The 20490-nt window shown below is 66.9% G+C and overlaps 1 protein-coding gene across 1 annotated transcript in view; it reads right to left on the bottom strand.

Annotated features, from left to right (window-relative positions):
- Positions 1-6219: 6219 nt before the first annotated feature.
- ZNF469 (zinc finger protein 469) overlaps positions 6220-20490 on the bottom strand; it is a 46419-nt gene continuing 32148 nt past the window's right edge. The window contains 2 exon segments of the mRNA XM_023245050.2: positions 6220-15762; positions 15765-19028. Of these exon segments, the coding sequence (XP_023100818.2) occupies positions 7595-15762; positions 15765-18945 (11349 nt within the window). The 5' untranslated portion in view covers positions 18946-19028 and the 3' untranslated portion in view covers positions 6220-7594.

Here is a 20490-nt window from a genome sequence, read left to right as displayed (position 1 = left end):
TGGGGGTGGGGCGGGAGGGGGCTTCCTAGAAGCGGGGCTGCGAGCTGGCACCAGGGCTGGCCTTGAGGCCCCACGCCCCGGGCTGGCGCCGCTGCGATGGCCGGAGGTGTGCGTGGTGGAGGACTGTGAAGGTCAGCGGAAGAAAGAGGGCGGGACTGGTCAGTGGGATTTGGGGTGCAGGGAAGACAGGCATCGCATCGGCTACTTGTTTCTCATATACAGTTTAAAAACCCGAGGCCCCCGAGAGGAAGGACACGTCCGAATTTCCCAGTGACTTAGAGGCAGAGGTGGGTCAGAAACAGAGCCCGCTGACTAGGACCGACTACCATTTGGGGGTATGCGTGAACACGTAGAGCTTCTTGTGTAAAAGTTAGGAATTTCAGGGCAGCCAAATTAGAGCATTAAACCAAGCGCACACGCCCATGAGGCCATGACAGTCCTGCCCCAGGCCAGAGCTGTTTCCCCCAACACCTTCCTTCTATACCTTGCTCCCTCCTGCTGTCCTGTGGGGGGAGGGGGAGGTCATTACGCCACCGTACGGAGACGGGGAGACAGTCTGCGGCCTGCGGGACCAGTGGCGATGCCATAGGACCTCGCCTGTGCAGGTCCCACACCCTCAGGGGAAGTCTGTTGATAATGGCCACATGCTGAGGAAAGAGGAACCAGAAATGCTGTCAGAGGAAGGCCTGTGTGAGTTCACAGTAGGAGCCTGGGGAATCCAGGGTGGCTCTCTGGAGAAGGTGACATCTACGCGTGGCTTTGCAGGGGTCCCTGATCAGGTGAGAGAGGAGGAGCAGTGTGGGGTTGCTGAGGGTGTCCAGGCTAAGCCCACCCGGCCGCCTCCATTCCCCACGGACTGCCCCTTGTGCACCCGTCTCCACCTGCCCCTGCAAGTCCGCACGGATGGCCAGGGCTCACGTCGCCATTGGTGGAGAAGACAGGGCTGTGTTCAGCCGGAGTGCAGGGCTGTCGATGCCCGATGTGGAGCTGGGCTGCCTGGTTGTCCCGGCTCACTGGATCTGAGCTTTCTGGAAGCTGCCTGCTGGGGTCCCAAGACTCCCTGGAGGCCTCCTGGGCATGGCTTTGACCTGGGTGCCTGCTCTAAGGGCGATGTCGTCACCACCGTCTGTCCCACCTTTGTGAGCCCTACTCTTGGCTGGTTTGTATTCTCTCACGACACACTGGCGCTGTGCTCTGGAGGTTAGGACGTCAGAGTCGCCCTGGCAGAAACTGGCAGGGCTGGGCCTGGAATACATAAGACCTGCTTTCAAGCACCCGGTGGGCTGTCATGGGGGTGAGGAAGACACTGAGGCTCCGAGCGGTCCTGCAGCTCAGATGATGTAACCCCAGGCAGCCGTACTCCAGAGCCCAAGTTCTTAAGCCTGGCCTGGGAGCAGGGAGAACTGGGTCTAAGTCCCGCCTCTACCATTTTGGAGGGTGTGACCCTGACCCGGTCCTTAATCAGTCGGGTCTTTGGTTTCCTCCTACATAGGTGGGGGTGGGGGTGTGACCCCTCGGGGCTCCTCTGGCCTTGATCACACTGTGGGCTGGCTGTCTGTGGCCATGTTCCGTGCCGCCTCCCCACGAGGAGGGCTGCCCCAGGCTGGGCAGCTGCTGGGGGTGGGGAAGGAGCTTCCACGTGCCAGGCCCTGCACTGGTTTTCAGGCTATGACCAAGGGAGCCACAGAATGTTCTAGAAACTTAAGGTGGCCCTTGAAGGAGGAAGAGGATGCTCAGGAAAGAGTGATGGGAAAAGGGCTTCCTCAGCTAAGGAAAGAACAGGTGTAGAGGTTGGGGCAAGCTCGGGGCTGGAGCAGACTGGGGTGCGTCAGGAGGCCAGGCCAGAGGGGGCCCCCTTTCTGTGTTACTGCCTCCCAGTGTCTGGGATTTCACCTCCTTAACAGCTCTGAGATGCACCCCGATACAGTGCCATCACCCCACCCTGCTTCGGGCCCCTACCACCCGTCACCACTGCCATCGCTACCCCACTGGTCCCCACGGCCACCGCTGCCCCCCCTGCAGACTGAAGCCAGCGGGACCTTCCCAGAAGCCATCTGTGATAATCTCAGGATCTGTCCTTGCCCCGTTCTACCTTCTTTTCTGAACCTCCTTGGTGGGGGTCCAGGTGTCCTGTGGCCCCGGGGCCCTCGCACAAGCTGTTCCTGCTGCCGGGGGCACCCTCCCTCAGGGAAGCCCCTAACCTCTCCCCGACAAGGTGGCGCCCTCCTCTCTGTTCCAGCTGGCAGGGCCCGGCCTCTCTTCTGTGGCACCTGGAGCCCCATCGTCTGACACCAGCAGGGACAGGAGTGACACACGGGTCAGCGCACAGCCTGCTCGTGACAGCTTTCTGAAGGAGGGACCGTTAGAATTCCCATTTGCCAGAAGAGTAAACTGAGGCTCAGAGAAGTGAAGCCACTTGCCCGAGGCCGCGGAACAGGTAAGCGGCCGAGCCAGCTTCCTCCCGAGGGAACCCACACACGCTGTTCCAGAGTGGCCGCCGGTGGCTGCGTTGGAGGAAGGGGGACCCAGGCTCCATCTGTGGCCCCTGCCTGGGCCGGGCCTCGCTCCCCCCGCCGCGGGTCCGCCAGAGGTCCTGGAGCTGCCGGCAGCCGGCGGGGCCCACGCTGACATTCATCAACACCAGCTCTGTGAAGGGTTTAATTAACTTCCTGTTGCAATGGGGGGATAATGAGTTTTAAGCACCACGTGACTCTGTAAGGAGGTCAAACGGCTGCGAGGATGTCAAAATAAATTAAGTTAGGAATCGGGAGGCCGCCCGGGGGAGGGGCGGGGGAGGGCCGGACGGCGCTGCCTGGGCCACCCTGGGGCAGGCCGCTGCCTCTGTTGCCCGCATCGTGGCAGGGTGGGGGGGTGGCTCTGGCCTTGGAAACGGGACCCCATCTGATCTGCACTGCTCACCCCCTGGGACGTCTGGGGGAGAGAGAGCTGGCCGGGGTCCACGCCAGACGAGGTTCTCCTCCCGGCCTTGGTGGTCCTCTGTGAAACCAGCATCTCTGATGTCCCGGGACACGAAGGCTCTGGTCCGCCGAGGGTCGTCGCGTGCTACTGAGGGCCGCCCTTTCACGCGGCTGCCCAAGTGTGGCCCCCTGACCCGGCCGGACAGTGCTGGGCGCCGACAGGAGACATTATCTGGATATTTCCCAATCTCCGAGAGTTGGGGTCACGTGGTCATATCACCAGCTAGGAAATGCTCGTGTTCTCATCTGCCTCCTTCCTTCCTTTCTCCTTCTCCACTTCTTCCTCCCCTCCCTTCTGCCCTGCACCCTTCCTCCCTCCTTCCCGCCCCAAACACGTAGGGAGCCCCTACTTGAGGCACTGCAGTTGTAAGTGTGAACAACACATGTGTGATTAGAGTCTGGCAGGAGGGTGACCGTGGCCACGCAGGGTCGGCTACCACGGTCCACGGATGGTGGACAAAGAGGAAGTGCTATGAGGGTAAAGGGCTGAGGGAGGGGAGGGGGCAGCCGGAGAATGGCTGTGGCGAGAGGGTCCAGGCAGAGCCCGGGAGCCCCGGCTGCGTCCAGCAGGCCACAGTCCTGAGCCCTCAGAGGGAGCCTCCGAATGTTGGGGCCGGAGAAGCTTTTGGTGATTATTGTGCCCATTTGATGGCCGGGAGAGCCGAGGTCTGGAGGGGATGGCGGCAAACCTGAGGTTTCCTGCTCCAGCCAGAGCCCTGCTGCCCCCTGGTGCTCACCCCCCGTGGCAGAGCTCACCGCCCTCTTCCCCGGGGCCCCGAAACGGGGTGCAGCTTGTTCAAGCCTGGCCAAACCCTGGGCCTCGGGAAGGCCCGTCCTGCCCCCCTTCCCGCCTGGGGGCTCCAGGGAGGAGGCCAGTGGCCTTGAGCTGCTGCCCACAGGCCACACTGTGTGGTCAGTGAGGGAGGCACTGCCCTGTGGGAAAGGGGTCGTGGCCTTGGGTGCCCAGGCTCAGAGTGGCCAGGAGGGAGAGAGAGCCCAGAGGGGTTACCATCCCACAGCAACAGGCCCTGGGGCCTACTGCCTACACACTGCACTGGGCGGGGAGATGGGGGCTGGAGGGATGCGGCCTCGGGGCTGGACCTCCACAGCCCACACGAGCACAATCACAGGTGACAAGGCAGGGCCCAGGGGCCCCCAAGTCCCATCCCGTATGGGGGTGCCTCAGGAGCCCCAGCGCTGGGGAGCACCCCAGGGTGTGAGGACTCAACTCTTCCCTGGTGGCTGTTTGCTCCTCTGAGACTGTCTCCGTGGGTCTCTCTTATTCCGGAGTCTTTCCACTGTGTGCGCGTGGCCGTCTACACTTTCCCGGGGGATGGGACTCTCTCAAGCATCTGCGGCCCCGGGAGCTTAGGAAAACCCATGTTAAATAATATTGTCCGGGGGTTCCCCTGAGCGGATGTGGGGAGCCTGGCCCTTTACGGAGGTCGGGGCCGGCATGCCTGCTGCTACCTCCTGCTTCCCTCCCTCCGGCCGTCCGCGTGCTTCCCGCCCCGTCCCGCACCTGCACCCCTCACCCGGCCCCAAGAACCAGCAGTCCTGCCCTGTCCCTGGGCTGGTGGGGCTGAGGGGTCGGTGGGGTCAGGCTTTGGGCCCAGGGCAGAATGCAACTGAACAATGCAGCCACTTATGTGATCTTGCTGCTGACACGGGCTCTCCCAGCCGCCCACCCTGCCTGCCTTGGGGCGGCTCCCGGAGGGACCCTGAGGTCACGGGGTGAGCAGGCACGCTGGTTTCCCAGAAGGGACGAGCCAGGCCCTCGGGGCCCAGGGCCGAAGCGGCCACTTCCCCGGGGCCTCAGGGAGCTGTGGCCCCTGAGCGGGGCCTGTGCAGGGGCTGCTCCCGCCCCAACCCTCTCCTGTGTTTGTGCGGCCCACTCCCAGGGCTCCCACGGCGCTTCGGGGAGCCTGCCCAGAGGCGTCTTGAAGGCCAGGCCCCCCACACTGGACGCAGCTGGTCAGGGTGAAGTGGGAGCTGTGCAGTAAATGTGTGTCTCTGAGCCCCTCAGCGACGTCAGGGCGCTTTTTTTTTTTTTTTGCGGGAGGAGGGCTGGTGGCTCCCCCCCCCCCCCCCCCCCCCCCCCCCCCCCCCGCCAGCAGCCCAGCTGGGCCGATGCTGCCACCTGCTGGCCAGCCGGCGAGTGCGCATCTGACTTGGAATCAGGGTTGGGGCCTGTGCTGGGGCCTACGATTTCCCTCCGGGTTCCCAGCGAGCCGGCCGCTCCTGGTTCCCGGCTGTCCCAGGTGTGAGGAGTTGAACAGGGGCCCCAGGGGTCTGGATCCCCCAATCACCAGATGGCCGTTCTCAAACATAACTCAGACTGACTCCATCCCAACCCCGTGCCCCCTTGTGCCCCCCACCTGAGGCCCTGCTACAGAGATCCCCAAGGAGACCAAAGCCCCCGACTCATGACAGAATCTGTCTAGAGGCCCCCAAAGCAGGGGCTGCATCTGGCTCACTTCCCAGCACACAGTAGGCATGTAAATGTGAGGGGCCCCTTCCCTGAGACCCTGGAGACAGCCCGCCCAGGGCTGGGGGTGCACGGACGGGAGGGGCTTGTCCTGAGGGGGAGCCCCTGGGAAGAGTGCTCCTGGCCGAGGAAGGTGAACGTGGGTGGGTGGGGGCCCCCGTGGGCTTGGGCAGAAGCGCGGAGACCCCACTTACGGCCTCAGGTGTGGGCCTCCCTCCCTGAGGCTCCCCCTCCTCTCCCTGCACACAGTGTTGGGTGCTGCTCTGAGTGCCTCCTCGCGCCCCAGCCCAGACGGCCATCGGGGGCAGGACGAGGACGGGTGCTTGACTCTGGACGGCCCGGCCTGCTCTCCGGGCACTTGTCCTGGACCCTGGGGTCTTTGACGGTTGTCCTCGGGACATGGTGGGCCCCGGGGTCTGAGTCTGCGGTGGGCTGGTGTCTCCGGCTTTGACCCTTTGTACTACCTTTGCTACCTTCCCGGGTCCCCTAAACTGAGCTGTGCTAATTACTTCCCGACACTTTATCTCTCCCGCTCTGATCCCCGAGGCCCCCAGCAGTGAAGCTTCGGAAGCGCTGCTAAATGCCATGTTAACAAGCCGGAGGAGTTGGTGGGATCGCTGAGCTGTGTGTGTGTGGGGGGGGTGGGGTGGGGGCGGCTCTGCAGGGCCACACAATCCTGGTGACAGGACAGAAGTGGCAGCTAAAGCCACCGAGGCAGGGGCTGGCGGGAGGACAGACAGCACAGCCAGAGGCTTTCCGTGAAAACAGTGAGGATATATTTAACAGCATGAGTGCACAGGTCTGCACAGTACAACCTCAGAGTTGCCGTGTTATTCATCAGCACTAAAGGCATTCTGAGTGGCACACAGCACCTTCTAGAAAGGCAATGTGGGCCCAATTTGGTCTCTTTCAAAATATCAAAATAAAAACTTCGACACACATTGCACCCCAGGTAAAAAAAAGGAAAAACAGAACACAAACCACGAACCTCAGAGATGCCCAAGAACAGAAGGAGGCCTCTCCTGCCCTCCTGCCCCCTTTGAAGACACGATTCCATAAACAGGACATGCGCGCCGACCCCTGGGTCCTGTCAGTGCATGAGACGCCTCCCTGACCGGGCAGCGACACCACACCCCGGCCCTGAGCGTCCCACCCGGCTGCTCTCCGACCGTGACCGTGGGGCTGGAGCCTGCCGGCGGCCTGGAGAGCCAGTGAAAGACTTGTTGGGGCCGCTGGTGCTGGTGGGCCTTGGTGCAGTGCCCCGTGCCCCCCCCGCCCCCCGCCAGCCGGTGTCCCCCGCCCATTCCCCCAGGTGAAACACACCAAGGAAGCCTGAATTCACATTACGACATGAAATAGCACCAGAAATTCCGAGTAAAATTGCTGATACTTGCAGCGGAGAGCTCCTTGTGGGAGGAAGGCTCTATAAAGGGCAGCCGCAGAGGCAGGGCGTTTGGGGAGGGAGAGCCGGCGGGAACTGGCTGGTGAGCAGCTTTCTCCACCTTCCAGATGGGAACCCAGTCCCCAGGGGTCAAGGTGCAGTGGAGACAGTGGCCAGCACCACTCTGTGGTCAGAGAAACCTGGCGTGCTCCGGCAGCCTGCTGGCTCACGAACAGCTCTCCCAGGGGGGAGAGCCCTGCCCTGGAATGTGGCTTCTAAGCATTTCCAGCAACAGCAGCAACGAGACTGAGGAGAGCCACCTGACCCGAGGCTGCCTCAGCTCACTTCCCTGCTGGATGGCATGCGGGAGGACCCTGTGAAAACCTTCCGACGAAGCGTCTGTGGCGTGCTGTGCCTTGACAGTGGGACACACAGGACAGGGCATGGCTTTCTCTTCAAGTTCTTGGTGCCGAGAAAAGAGCTGTGTGGTCTCAAAGGGGCTGCAGCTGGCCCGGCCCTCACGCTCACCTTCTACCTAGAAAGGTTCCCCCCACCCCAGGCCCTGCTCAGAGCATCACAGTCTCAGCCCTAATAGCAAACTCTGAGCATCTGCATAAGTCAGGTGGATTAACACGTGGCCGCCCACCCAACACCCCTCGCGCACTGAGGCTTGTCAGCATACACGGGAGCCCCCACTTGCTGGGTTGTTCCAAGCCCTGCTGCCAGGTACTCACTCGTGTCTATAAATTACTCTGAAGGGTCTTTCTTTAGAGGGATCTTGAAGCTGGTTAGTCTCTGCCCAAAGAGCTGGCTGAGGAGGTCATTCTGGGACTCGGCGGTCCGGCAGGCACGGGGGTTGGCAGGTTCAGCACCGTGGACAGCTCTGTCCCTCTTGGGGGGCCTGTGCAGGGGTCTCCCCTGGGCACAGGCCTTGCCCTGCCCCTCCTTGGGGCGCCTGCAGTCCCCGTGGGTGTGGCCGGGCCCCGCCTGCCGCTGTTGCTCTGAGGGCTGGGGTGGCATCGTGCCCTTCTGGCTACCGGGCCTGGCCTTGGTGGGGAGCACACGGCTGGGTGTCGCCTGCTTCCGGGGGGCCCGGGGGGGCTTGTCAGGGACCGAGTGGGCTCTCCCCAGGCTCCTCACACTTTCACTCCTGGCTGGCCCTGGGGCCCGGCCCTTCCTCTTCTTCTCACTGACCGCCCCATCTTCCTTGGGGCCCAGGCTCCCCCGGGGCCCCTGGTCACCGGCCTCCTTTGGCCCCTTAGGAGAGCCCTTGGCTGGGGCTCGAGGGGGATGCTTGTCTGGGGCGGGGCCCTGGCCTGGGCAGTTGGGCTTGGCCGGGGTGGTGGCTGTCTCACTCTGGAGCTGCCCGCTGGCCGGCTGGGGCCGGCTGCCCCCTGCTGTCTTGGTGCTGTGCCGTGGGCTCCCCACTCCCTGGGAGCTGGGGCTCGGCTTGGCTTTGGCGGCGGTGGGCTTCGGCCTGTCCTCAGTGCCATGGGCTAGCTCTCGGGCTGTCAGACTGGCCACAGCCTTCTTCGGTTGCCCCGGGAACCTGGGAGCTTTGCTGGGGGTGGCCAAAACCGATCTGTCCTTTGACAAACTCGGGCAGCCCAAAGCCTTGATGGCACTGCCTTTGTGGGAGGGGCTCCCTGGACCTGCCTCAGGCAGCATGGGGCTTGTGGGCACCTGCTTCTCCTTTGGGAGCAGGGAGGGGGCTTCCAGGCCGTCTTCAGGGGCACATTTGCCGGAGGCACCGGGGGCCCGGCCTCTCCCTGAGAATGGGCCGGCAGCCCTCTTTTCCTCTCCGTCTTGGCCTCTGGCCCCTGGCCGGGGCAAAGATCCCCCCAGAGGGAGAGCCTGCTGGAGAAGAGGCCCGGGGCCGCCTGGAGAAGCCTCATCCTCGGAGCTCTCCGCGGCTCCGTCCGGCTTGTGGCCATCTTTGCCATCTGCGGAGGCTGCCGGGAAAGGGGACAGGGCCGGGGGCAGGAGCTCCCGGAGGTCAGAGGGCAGATCGCCCCCTGTGACCGGGTGGCCCACAGGGTCTACAGGCCTCTCTGGGGTCCTGGGCTGCCCCCTGGTGGTGCCAGGAGCCGCCTCTGGGCAGGGCTGCGGCAGGGCTGGGAGCGACCCCTCGCTCCGGGTGGGGCGGCTGCCCCAGGACAGAGGCCTGTCGGCGCCGGGCCCCGGAGGGCTGCTGGGCGGGGCCACCTTGCGCCGTTTGCTGGGCAGGGCGCCCTCGCGCGCCGGGGCCTTCTGCGTGGGGGCGCCGGGTCTCCGCACGCCGCGGAACGTAAAGGGCTGCTGCCCCTTCCGTAGGTGTTTGTCCATGTGCCGGTCGAACTGCTCCTTCTTGGCGAAGGTGTAGTTGCAGGAGCTGCAGACGAAGGACCGCTTGCTGATGTGCGTGACGTCGGCGCAGAGCTCGCAGGCGTAGAGCGGGGTGTGCTGCAGCTCCGGCTCCTCCCTCGCCCCGTGCGCCCCGGCCAGGTGCGCGCGCAGCTCGCGGGGCTCGGCGTAGACCCGCGGGCACTGGGGGCACAGGTAGACGCGCTGAGGGCTGTGCACCGCCAGGTGGCGCTGCAGCTTGAAGGGCTTGGGGAAGCGCTTCCCGCAGTGGTGGCAGTCTCGGGAGGGGTCTTTGCAGCCCTCGTGCACGTGCACGGACACGGCGCGGAGGAGGGGCTCGCTGTGGGGGCAGGGGGCAGGGGACAGGCCGGGGGACGTCTCGGCGGAGCCGCTCAGAGGGCCGCGGTCCGCCAGAGCCCCGGCTGGGGCCGCGGTGCCATCTTGGTCGGAATGGCTGGCGGGAGCCTTGGGTTTCGCCCTCTCCCTCCGGAATTCTTTCCCCGCCCCGGTCGGCTGCCCCGACGCCCCCGCGGGGTCGCCCCGTGCCTTGCCAACGGAGCGCTTGCCCCCGCCGGGCCCGGACGCCTGTCCCGTGATGCTGCCCAGGAAGCGGGTGACGGTGCCGTCCCCCTCCCAGTCCCCCAGAGACCTCCGCGCCTGCCCCTTGCGGGCGAACCGCAGGGCGTGCTCCCGCAGGTGCTCGTTGTACATCCAGACGTCGGCGACCTCCCTCAGGCACATGCCGCAGGCCCAGCGCCCCGCCTTGCCCTGCACGTGCTTCTCCTGCAGGTGCTGGCGCAGCAGGTCGCGCGAGCGGAACCTGCGCTCCACGCACATGTAGCAGGTGGGCGGCGGCGAGGGGCTGTGGGCCAGCTTGTGCAGGTCCAGCCCGCCCAGGCCGCGGAAGCGCTGGAAACACACCTTGCACTTGTAGGACGCCCTCCTGGCCTTGGCGTGCCGCTCCCTGCCTGGCGCCCCTCCTGCCGCAGCCGCACCCTCTGCCCTTTTGCCCTGCGGCCCCCGGGAGCCCGAGAAGCTGGTGCCGGGGTCGCCCGCGGGGTCTTCACGGGGCCCCAGGAAGCACAGATCTTGCACCTCCAGTTTGGCGCTGAGCATCTCAAGATCCACCGCGTTCCCGGGAAGCTCGCCGTCATAGTGTTCTGGCTCCAGGTCCGGGGGCTCCGGGCTCGCGTCGCCTAGAGAAGAGGCCATCTCTTCGGTGGGGCCCCGCAGCTCCAGGTCTCGCCAAGCCGCTGGGACCATGTGCAGCTCGGGAATGTTCTCTGATGGGTGGTCCTCGGCGCGGCCGTGGGGCACGCCCTCCGCCCGGTCCGCCTCGGGGTCAGGCTCCAGGGCCCACAGGCTGGGGCTGGGGGCCCAGGGGTCAATGCCAGGCACCTTGCTGCTCAGGAAGCCCTCCAGGAGGAAGGACTCCGGCAGACCCGTGGCCTCGTCACCCCACGGGTCCTCGTGTGACAGGCAGAGCGAGCCCGAGTCGCTGAGGTCTGTGGGCGGGTGGGCGGAGGCCAGCGGGACGCCACCCCCTGCCTCGCCGCCGGGCTCCAGCGCCGGCGGGGTCTTTGGCTGTCTACAGCGCTTCCCGTAGACGTGGGGGTTCTTCTTCCGAGTCAGGCGGCCGCCCAGAGGGAAGAGCCGAGAAAAGGAGGCCTCGTCATCAAACACGCTCAGAGGGTCCCCGAGGCCGGGGCTGGGGGCTGCAGGGGCAGCGCCCTCATGCTCCTGGAGCCTGGCCTGCGCTTTCGGGTTGAGCAAGGGGCCCTGGGGGCAGCTGCTGCTGGTGCCATCGGCAGGGGTACAGGTCTCAGGACGGCCTGGGGGACCCGAGGGGGGCTCACGCCCCTCCCCAACGCCTTGCCTCGCCCCGCCCTCAGCTGCTCTGCTGTCCCCTGTGGGCTCAGACCTGGCTGCCCACGATGACTCTTTGTAGAGATCTGACGTCCTGGTCTCCCTGGGTCCCCAGCACCCCCTTGCCAAGGCCGTCCTCTGTCCCCCTGACCCGTTCCCAGGAGGCCCCCCCTCCATCCCCCCTGGGCGGGCCATGCAATCCTGGGGTGACTTCCGTGCTGGCGTCTCCTCCTGTGTGCCCTCCATGCTCTCCATCACCCGGGGCCAGGGGGCGTCGGTGTCAGGTTCTTGGCTGCCCGGAAGCCCTGGGGAACTGGCAACGGCAGCGGATGGGTCCCAGCAGAATTTGTCTGTTATGACACCAGGAGAGACTGGAGGACCACTCCCCTCCCGGAACCTTCTTGCTCTGGGCTTCCTCGCCTTTTCCTGTGAGGTCTTCTCTGGCCTGCTGGGGACGTCCGTGGGCACTCTGCCCCGCCTTTGGCCTCCCGCTTTCTCTGTCTGCTTGGGACAGGGTTCGTCCTTTACCAGCTGGTCCTGTTTCCTGGGCTCTGTAGGCCTCATGTGCACTCCTGGCTCGTCCAGGCCTGGGGGGTGTGGTTCCCGGCTAGGGGTGCAGCCTGGTGCTCCCAGAACGCTGAACCCCTCCCCGCCAGGTCCCTGGGACATCGGGGGACCCGATGCCTCTGCACGAGCCTCGGCACCCTGGTCAGGAGGCGGCCCGAGAACGTGGCTGGGGCCGCTCAGTGCCTGCCTCAGTTTCTCCTTCCCAGGTGCCCTGCGGCTTTTCTTCCCGGGGGGCTGGCATGCCTGGGGCTGGGGAGCAGGTGGGGCCGCGGGGGCCGGCTGGGAGGCAGCAGCCCTGCGCGGCCCGTGCTTCCTGGCTCTGTGGCGGCTCAGGCCTGGCCCGGAGCGGAAGGAGGCTGCACACACTTCACAGGTCACGGGCCGCTTGCCGGGGGCTCGGTCCTTCCAGTGGCCATTTTCTGTGGACACAGGCTTCTTTTTAAAGCCACGAGGCTTCGGTCTGGTGCCCTGGGGGCTGAGGGGGTCCCTCCGGGGTGTACGGTGAACATTTTTGAGGCTCTGGGGGGAGCTGGGTCTGGAGTCACTGGCTGTGCAGCCGGGAGATGGGATTCTGTCCTGGTGGAGCTCTGTGGAGGGGCGGGTCGCTGGGGGCCCCCCACTGCCAGCTCCAGATGCCGTCACAGCAGAGCAGCTGGCCCCCGCCTCGCCTTCCTGGCAGGCACAGGAATCTGGCCCAGTGGCCCCCCATGTGGAATGGTCAGCGGGCAGAGAGGTGACACCCTGGCCTTCGCTGTCGTCTGGGGGTTCCAAGGAGGGGGGTCCCGTGGGCATACCATTGGGGCTGGTGTGGGGTGTGGCCCGCCTGCAGGGGCAGTCTGGCCAGTCATCTGGGGCGGGAATGTCGGGAAGGGCAGTGACTTTCATGGTCACTCTCGGGGACATGGCCCTCACTGGGGGAGGAGGGGTGGCCGAGGCAGGAGATCTCCTTGGCTTCTCTTTTCTGGAATCCTCTAGAGGTCCTGACATGCTGCCTTCAGGGTGGTCCTCCCCCTGGGTGGGAGTGAAGATACTGATGAAGCCAGGCTGGCCCAAGGGAGGGTCTTCTGGGGGGCTCTGGTCCCCCAGGAGGGGCTGGTGAGCCAGGCTTTCCTTGAAGCCACAGGGGCTTGTCCTCAAAGACGGGGGCACTGCTGGTGCTCGCCTGGCCCCAGCATCTGTGGTGGCTGGGGTGCAGGCTGTCCTTCGTGGAGGTGCCCCGGCAGGAGAACAGACTGGTGGGGGCTGCAGGCTGGGGGGATCCCTGCAGGATGGACGTGCCAGGAGCAGCCCCCTCTGCTTACCTGAAGACGGGTCTTTCTGGGGCAGGTGCTCTGGGCCAGAGGGCATGGGGGTGGCTGCGGGAGTGGGCAAGGGCAACTGGTCCCCTACAGGGGGTGCTGGGCTGGCTGCCTCCTCTGAGGTCCCGGCCCCCGGCCCAGTTTGGGCGTGGGCTGCTACCAAAGACTCTGCATCAGAGGAGGCGGGGCTTGGGGTGGCCCATGCCTCTTTTCCAAGGCCCAAGACCGCCCCATTTCCCTGGAGCTGTCCCCCTAGCTGGTCTGCGCCCCTGGCCGGCCTGGTCAGGGCAGCTACAGGATTGGCGTTGACTGTGGAGAGGTTGTCCGGCCCCACCAGGCTTCCCCGGTTATCTGGCTGCAGTCTGCTGGCTCTGCCTTGGCCCTCGGGCTTCTCAGCCCGGCCGAGTGAGTCCGGATGTCCATCGGCCTCGGGCCCCAACTGACCTCCGGCCACTGCAGGGATGGCTGCCATCGGTACCTCCCCTGGGACGTCCTGGGTGGGGCTGCAGGCCATGTTCCCCCCCTGCACACTGTCCCCTTCCAGATCTGAGGGGTCACTGCACTGAGGGCTCTGGGTGTCAGTGGATGGGGGCCCCTGTGAGCCCAGGGCATCCTCCTCCTTCCCAGCTGCTCTGGCCACCAGGAGCTGGAGTTGACGCAGGGGGCTTGTGGCTGGGTCCTGGGGCCTCCTGCGAGGGCTCGTGTTGGGCACACAGGCAGGACTTGGGGAGGCCCCCACGGGTACAAACTCCTCGTTAGCCTTAAGGCCTGGGTCCCCCACCCCAGGGAGGGGGAGGCCTGCTCCTTCTGGCCAGCCTGCTCTGCTTCCAGAGGATCCCTTGGGAGCGTCTCTGTGACTGTCACCACAGGATGGGGTGGCGCCCCAAAATGCTTCCAGCTTGGGGGGCTCTAGGCAGGGCCCTTGCACCTGTGTGCAGGGAAGGCACAGCAGGGTTTCGCTCTGGTGCATCCCGGTGGCCCTGTTATTTTTAGGAAGAAAAGGCTCACAGTCCGGGCTGCGCTTTGCTAAGCTCCTCCCGTCCAGTGGAGGTTTGAATGGCCCTCTAGAGCCGGACAGAGAGACTTCCGGGTGGAGCCCACAGTCCCCTTCTGCCGTTGGGGGGCCTGTGTCGGAGACTCTGGCTCTCTGCTCTGCTTGGAAGCTGTGGTCGGCCCCACTGAGGCTCACAGGAGCCCCGGATGCCACGTCCGCACGCGCAGCAGGGGAAAGGGCGACTTCTCCCGTGCGGGATGAGGGCCACTCCTCACACTCGATCCTTAGCATCCTTTCCGTGGCGGCCGCTGCTGCTCCCACCCCTTCTGGGCCTGCACTCGATTCCCCAAGACCGGTGAGCTCGGCCTCGGGCTTGGAGAAGGTGTCCCTGGAGGGCGAGGCGGCCCGGTGGGAGGGCAGAGGGGCCCCCGTGCCCGCATGCGTCCTGCCCGAGTGCCCAGCCACACACAGCAGCTCGGGGGTCTCGTGTGCGCCTCTACTCTGTAGCTGACTTTCCAGCTCGGCGACCAGTCTTTTGATTTCAAGTTCATCTTCAGACAGGTTGCCCATAAAAGTGACACCACATTCACTGATCTTGCCGGGAAGAGGTGGGGGGCTGGCAGCCTCTGTCCCTTCACCGGGGCACTTCCTGCTGAATGCCTTCTCCCCCAAGAGGTCAGGAAGGTGACCCATATGGCTGGCCAGCACGGGGGTCTCCTCCAGCAGGGACCAGCCCTTGTCGGGCAGAAACGGGGAGTATGGCGGCTCTAACTGGGGTTTCCTTGGTGGAGGGGTGGCACACACCAGGGAGGGGCGTGTGAGTCCACTTCCGGACAGGCTGCTGTAGATTGGCGGCTCCAATCTGTCCACAGGCAGCCCCGAGAAGAGGGGTGTGGACTCCAAGGTCAACGGCGGCGAATCGGCCCTGCCTGGGCCCACTTGGATTGTGTAGGTTGGATTCCTGGGTGGTTCTGGCTCGAGGGAACCGGTGTCCACAGCCTCCTGAGGAAGGTGCATGTCGCTGGCAGGCAGAGCGCCTGAAGCTAAGGGCTTGGAGTACAGGTCTTCTTGGAAACAGCCAGGCAGGTCTTTGGGTCCAAGGAACAATTTGCCGGGGGGGCTGCCGTAGGGCTGGGGTCCCTTTTTGGCAAATGGAACCCCCACGGAGTCTCCGTTAAAAGGAGCGGAGTCGCAGCCAAGATCGGGGGTCTTCAAAAACAGGACTCCAGGTTCAAGGTAGGCGGGGTCGGTGGTGTTAGCGACAGGCACCAGCAGTGGTCCCGGGGGGTAGGCAGGGGCGTCCTCTCTGTCCCGGGAGACGGGCGGCTCCGTGCACCGGGCAGTGCCCGGCAGACCGCCCGCACCTGCTGCTGGCGAGCTCCCACAGCACGCCCGGGCGTCCTCTCTGCCGGGTTCCGGCCGCTCTGGGGCTGGGGGACGGGGGCTTCCTCTCGCACAGGGGGCTGGAGACGAGCTTGCAACCTCCCCGGGACCTTTCGTGGCGTCCGGGGGCAGCCTCTCGGCGGTTTCAGGGCTCTTGGCGTCTTGGGGGATGTCCGGCGCTGGACGGGTCTCCTCTGGGGCCTTGGTGCCGGCGGGAGCCTGCGGTAGGTGCCCGGGGCCTCCCTGCTCGGGGCCTGGGCTCCGGCAGCCCCTGTCCTTTGCGGCTTCCTGCCTCGCCACCTTCCTGGGTTTCTGCCGCCCTGGATCCTCCTTGGGGCCCGGGGTCACAGCCACCTCCCTGTGCCTGGCGCCTCGGCGCCACCGCCGACAGCCGTGGCGGGGCCGGCCTCTGAAGCGGGAGCCCGGCGGCCGCGAGCCGTCCTCCTCCTCGGACTCCGAGGCGCACGCGAGCCCTTGGGGCCCGACGTGGGCGCTGCTGGGTGCCGGCCCCGAGGACCCCGGGGGCAGCGCCCGCCCTGCCCCTGCCCCCTGGGGTGCTTGTTCTTCTGCAGGACGATCTTGTGGATGAGCTCCTTGCTCCAGGTACCGCCCCGCAGCCGCCTCCTCCTGCAGTCCTTCCCCGGGGAGCGCCGGAGGCGCTGGGAGGTCCTGGTCTCCACCGGCAGGGCCTGTCTGGCAGGATGGCCCTGGCTCTCCGCGGCCTGGGTTCTGAGGTCCCGGAGGCGGGGCAGGGACGGTTCAGCCCCGTGGCCTCTCCTCCTCGGCCTCGGGCGGGTGGCTCTGGGGCCCTTGCGGCTCTTGGTGGTGCCTGATGTGTCCAGCTCTTTCTGGAACAACTTAAACCGCTTCCCTCTCCTGTGCCGGCCGGCCGGGCCAGCTCCTTCTGTGTCCGCAGGCGCTGGGCCCAGGGAGCGGGTCTGGGGCCTGCTGCGGGCCGCGTGGCTCCAGTTGCCTGGCCGGGGGCCCGGGGGCTCTGGTAGGGTGGCCCCAGCCGGGAGCGGGGTCTGGGCTTTACTCTCTGGCGTCGTCCCCACCCTGGTCCTGGGGGGGTGCCCGGCCCCAGGACCTCTGGGGCCAGAAGGCTCCTCGTCAGCAAAGACGTCGATGAAGCTGCTGTCGATCTCGGGGTTGTCCGACTGGTATCCCAGGCCGTTGAGTGCCTCGGTGATGAGGCTGTCCAGCTTGGCATCGTCCTCCGGGTCCAGGCCCACCGCAGGGAGCGGGAAGGGGGCGGCGGCCAGGCCGGGCAGGAAGCTGGTCCTCAGGGGGTCATCTTTGCTGTCGGCCCGGACGTCCCCGCCGGCTAGGAAGGGGGCCGTCTTGGTGTGGCCGAGCAGGCCGGGGCTCCCGCTGGCTGGGGCTCTGGGGGTGGCGGGGGGCCCGGGGGGCCCCGGGGGCTGCTGGCGGCCGTCCTTGGCCCTGGCCAGGAGCACGCTGCAGAACTGCCGGTGCCCCAGGAAGGCGGCCAGGCTGCCGTAGTTCTGGTCACACTGCCTGCAGGTGAGCAGTACGTCCAGCTGGTCCAGGCTGGCGCTGCTGAGGGGGAAGTGGTGGGCGGGGTAGGGGGGTGGCTCCCGGGGGAAGCCCTCCAGCCCCCCGCTGCCCCCCTCGGGGCCTGCGCCGGGGAACGGAGCCTCCTCCAGACATTTGAAGGAGCCCTCGGCCCCCAGCCCCTCTGTGGGGAAGGGAAAGGCTCGGAGGGGCTCCGGCTGGTAGTGAATGGGGACGGTGTGGGGGCTGCTGGTCTCCTGGGCACGAGGGGGCGGGTGGAAGAAGGTGGGGGGCCCGAGCGGGCCCGGGAGCTGGCTCTCCTCCGGGCTGGGGTTGGCCGGGCTGCTGGGCAGCGGGGACAGCGACGAACAGGAACTGCTGCTGGCCGTGTTGGTGGCAGGCGAGGGCAGCGGGGACTGGCAGGGAGAGGCGCCCACCGCCCGGGGAGGGGGCAGGCCGGGCGTCGTGCGGGCTGAGGCCTGGGCCTGGGCCACCCCGAAGAACAGGGGCTGGGCTCCGGGCTCCTTCAGCCCATTGTAGGCGAACAGTCCGGGGGAGCCGCCACCGTGCCGGCTCGGGCTGTTTCTCAGGACTGCCAAGTTCTCCCCCGGCCCGGGCGTCTTGCCCGCAGCGGCGCCCAGGGCTCCCTGGCCACCCCCCTGCCACTCCGGGGCCCCTGGGGGGAAAGGCAGCCGGCTCAGCACCTCCACTCGGTGGGGGGTGGGCCCGGCGGTTGGGAGCACCTGGGGCCAGGGCAGAGGGGGACTCTGGGGGAGGCCGAGGCGCTGGCCTAGGCTGGGCTGGCCTTCAAAGAATGCATTCCTGGCCGAGGCTGGGGGGCCCAGGGGAGGTGCGGGGTAAGGGGCTGCAGCAGGGTCCCACAGCTGGGGCAGTCTGGTGGGCAGTGGCCCGGGGGCGGCCAGCTCCGCGTCCAGAGACCCTGGGCTGGAGCTCACTCCGCCGGCTCCGGGGCTCCCGTAGGCCTGCCCGGGAAAGTGCCTCTGTGGCAAAGAGTTCGGGGGCCCCCTGGGGCTCCCCAGCCCCTCGTGGGCCGAAGGCGGTCTCTCAGGGAGCGCTTTGGTCAGGCTCTTGTGCAAACTGTCCGGAAAGGTGGCTGTGCTCTCCGAGAAGGGGCCGGGGGCCGGGTGAGCAGCACCAGGCTGTGAGGGAGCACAGCCGAGGTCACCGGGGGCGTCGAGGCCGGGCTGGCCCGGGTAGCAGGGTGGGGGTTGGGGAGCGGGCTGGGTGGGCAGGGGGTAGGCCTTGCCCGTGCCCACTGCCTCCTCCGGCCATGCCCCCCGGGGCTGACGGAAGACGAACGCTAGCGCGCTCTCCGCGAACTCGGGCCGGGACGTGCCCTCGGGGAAGGGTTTTGGGCCGGCCCCACGCACAGCCGGGAAGGGGTACTGGAAGGAGGCCACCCCGGGGCCGTCCCCTTCAGGAAAAGGCTCTGGCTTGGCAGAAGGGACCCCGAATCTAGCACCTGGGAAGCTGTTGTCAACAGTGGGAGGCCAGGCGTCCACCCCGCCGGCCGGGAGCTCCGAGTAGGAGGCTGGCCTGGGGGGGCTGGTGCCGCTGCCCGGGGGGGCCCTGAGGGGCGGGGGCCCGGAGGTGGCGTTCGGTGAGGTATAGTTGGTGGAGGTAAAGCTGGAGGGGGTCTCCTGGAAGCACCTTTGGGAACTCAGCTCTTTTGTAGCAGCTGGGGCCTCCGCCTCTGGGGCCCCGGGGTCCTTGCACAGCGGGCCCTCGGGAGTCTGGTCCAGGGTGGGTCTGGCCCGTGAGCCGGAGATGGTCCGTGTGTAGAGCTGCTGGGGGCTGCCGTCCGCCCTGCTGGCCTGTGCGCGGTTCCTCCCTGGAGGGGCCCGGGGGCCGCCGCCCTCCCCTGGGAGGCTGCCCAGGGACGGGGCTCTCGGGAGTGGGGCCTTGGGCTCCACCTCCCTGGCCTGCCACTTCTGGGTCTCTGGAGGCTCCCCAGCCTGGGCCCCGCAGCCTGTGGCCTTGGCGGTCCTGCTGGCTGGGACACCGTCCTCACCGGGGGGCCGGGAGGGGCCCTCCGTGCCACCGGCCACCGGGCAGGGCTGCAGGTCTCGGGTCATGGCTGCGGGCGGTGCTCTGCGGGGCTGCTCCCCCGGCATGGCCCCTCCGTCTGGGCACTGGGAGGACGTGGCGGTCCGAGGGGGGCCCTGGAGAAGACTGCTCTCATGGTCCTGAACGGGCCCTGCAAAGACAGCGCAGGGTGAGGGGGGGGGGCTTGGGGGCTCCACGGGGGCTGTGGCAGCCAAGGGGGGGGGCCCGGCAGCTGTACAGAAACCCCTGCCCTCGGTGGGGGGGGCTCCACTCCAACGGCCCCTTCACAGGTGAGGGAGCGTGTCCCTGCCGGACTGAGAGAGGGTCCCCTTTGTGGGGGAGAGGGTCCGAGAAGACCCTGGCCGCAGCGGGGGTGATGAGCACCCAGAGGCCTGAGATGAACCCAGCTGGGGCCAGGGGAGAGCCCAGGGAGGAGCGGGGGGCGGGGGTCACCCTCGCCTGCCCGGGGAGGGGCCTCGCAGCAGGAGCAGAGCGGCAGGAGACAGGAGGTGAGGCCCTGCTGGCCCAGGACAGCCTCAAGCCTCGTGCTCTGGGGACTCGCTGGTCTGTGTCCCGAGGGAGGGGCCCGCGTCCAGGCTCCGCTGGTGCTCCTCCCCGGGACTACCCCACCAAGGAGGGGGTGCTGTGCCTGCCTGGTCTCCCGGGTGGGCGTGGCTCCCACGCGACACGTAGAGGGCCGCGCCCACACCCCATCCCCCGCTGGGCAGCCCGCTGGCCGGCTGCGTGACCTGGGCAAGCCCCTCAGCCTCCCTGCACCTGCCTGCTGGTGCTGCTGCAGAGACGACATGGGTCGCTGCTCACACGCTGCAGAACAGGCCCCTGGAGGAATGTGTGCTGTCGGTGTGGCCTGCCGGTCTGATTCTGCGGATCCTGGGCCCCGGGGGCAGGGAGCTGGACACTCAGCCCGGCCCAGGCCTCGCACACAGAGGCACTCCCGGCTGGGGAAAGGTCGGCCTCCACATCCTTGACCTTGCAGGGATGGTTACCGGTGCCTCCCTCACCGGTCCACCCACAGGCTCCAGGGTCTACATGAGTTGGCACACGGGGGGCTCTCCCCGGCACCTGCACTTCCCTGGCCTCAGTGTCCCCCACCTCCCCTGCCCGACCCCCGCCCCGTGCATGGGCTTCTGCGCTGCTCCCCCCCGGGCACTGCCTGAAGCCAGATGAGAACTGGGCTCGGTTGGCCCCTCCAGGCTTGCAGCAGTACCTGGGGGCAGTGTTACCTGGGGATCCTGTGTGGGTTTTTAAGGGGGAGTGGAAGCCGCTGGCCCCCACAGCCCCACCTGCCCTCGGGGGTGCCACAGCCTCCGGGCACACTTGTGAGTCTGGACGTCAGCATCCCCCAGGTCTGCTCTGAGGGCTCCCTGTCGGGGCCTCTGGGGAGGTAGGTGGAATTATTACTCAAGATTCCACCATCCCCATGGAGGGACTGTCCCTGACTGTCCCAGCCCGTCCCTCTGCCAGCAGGCTTGGCCGCATGGCTCGACGTGGTCGCTAGACGTGAGCAGCAGTGACTCTGTCCTGTCTCTGTGAGGGCTGAGGTCACGAGCTGTGGCCGGCTCCTTGGCCATCTTGTGGCCTCAAAGGAAGCC

This window comes from Felis catus, chromosome E2 (assembly GCF_018350175.1).
Source record: "Felis catus isolate Fca126 chromosome E2, F.catus_Fca126_mat1.0, whole genome shotgun sequence".
Lineage (NCBI taxonomy): Eukaryota > Metazoa > Chordata > Mammalia > Carnivora > Felidae > Felis > Felis catus.
The sequence above is the reverse complement of the archived record's forward strand: the minus strand, read 5'-3'. Positions and strand labels throughout refer to the sequence as shown.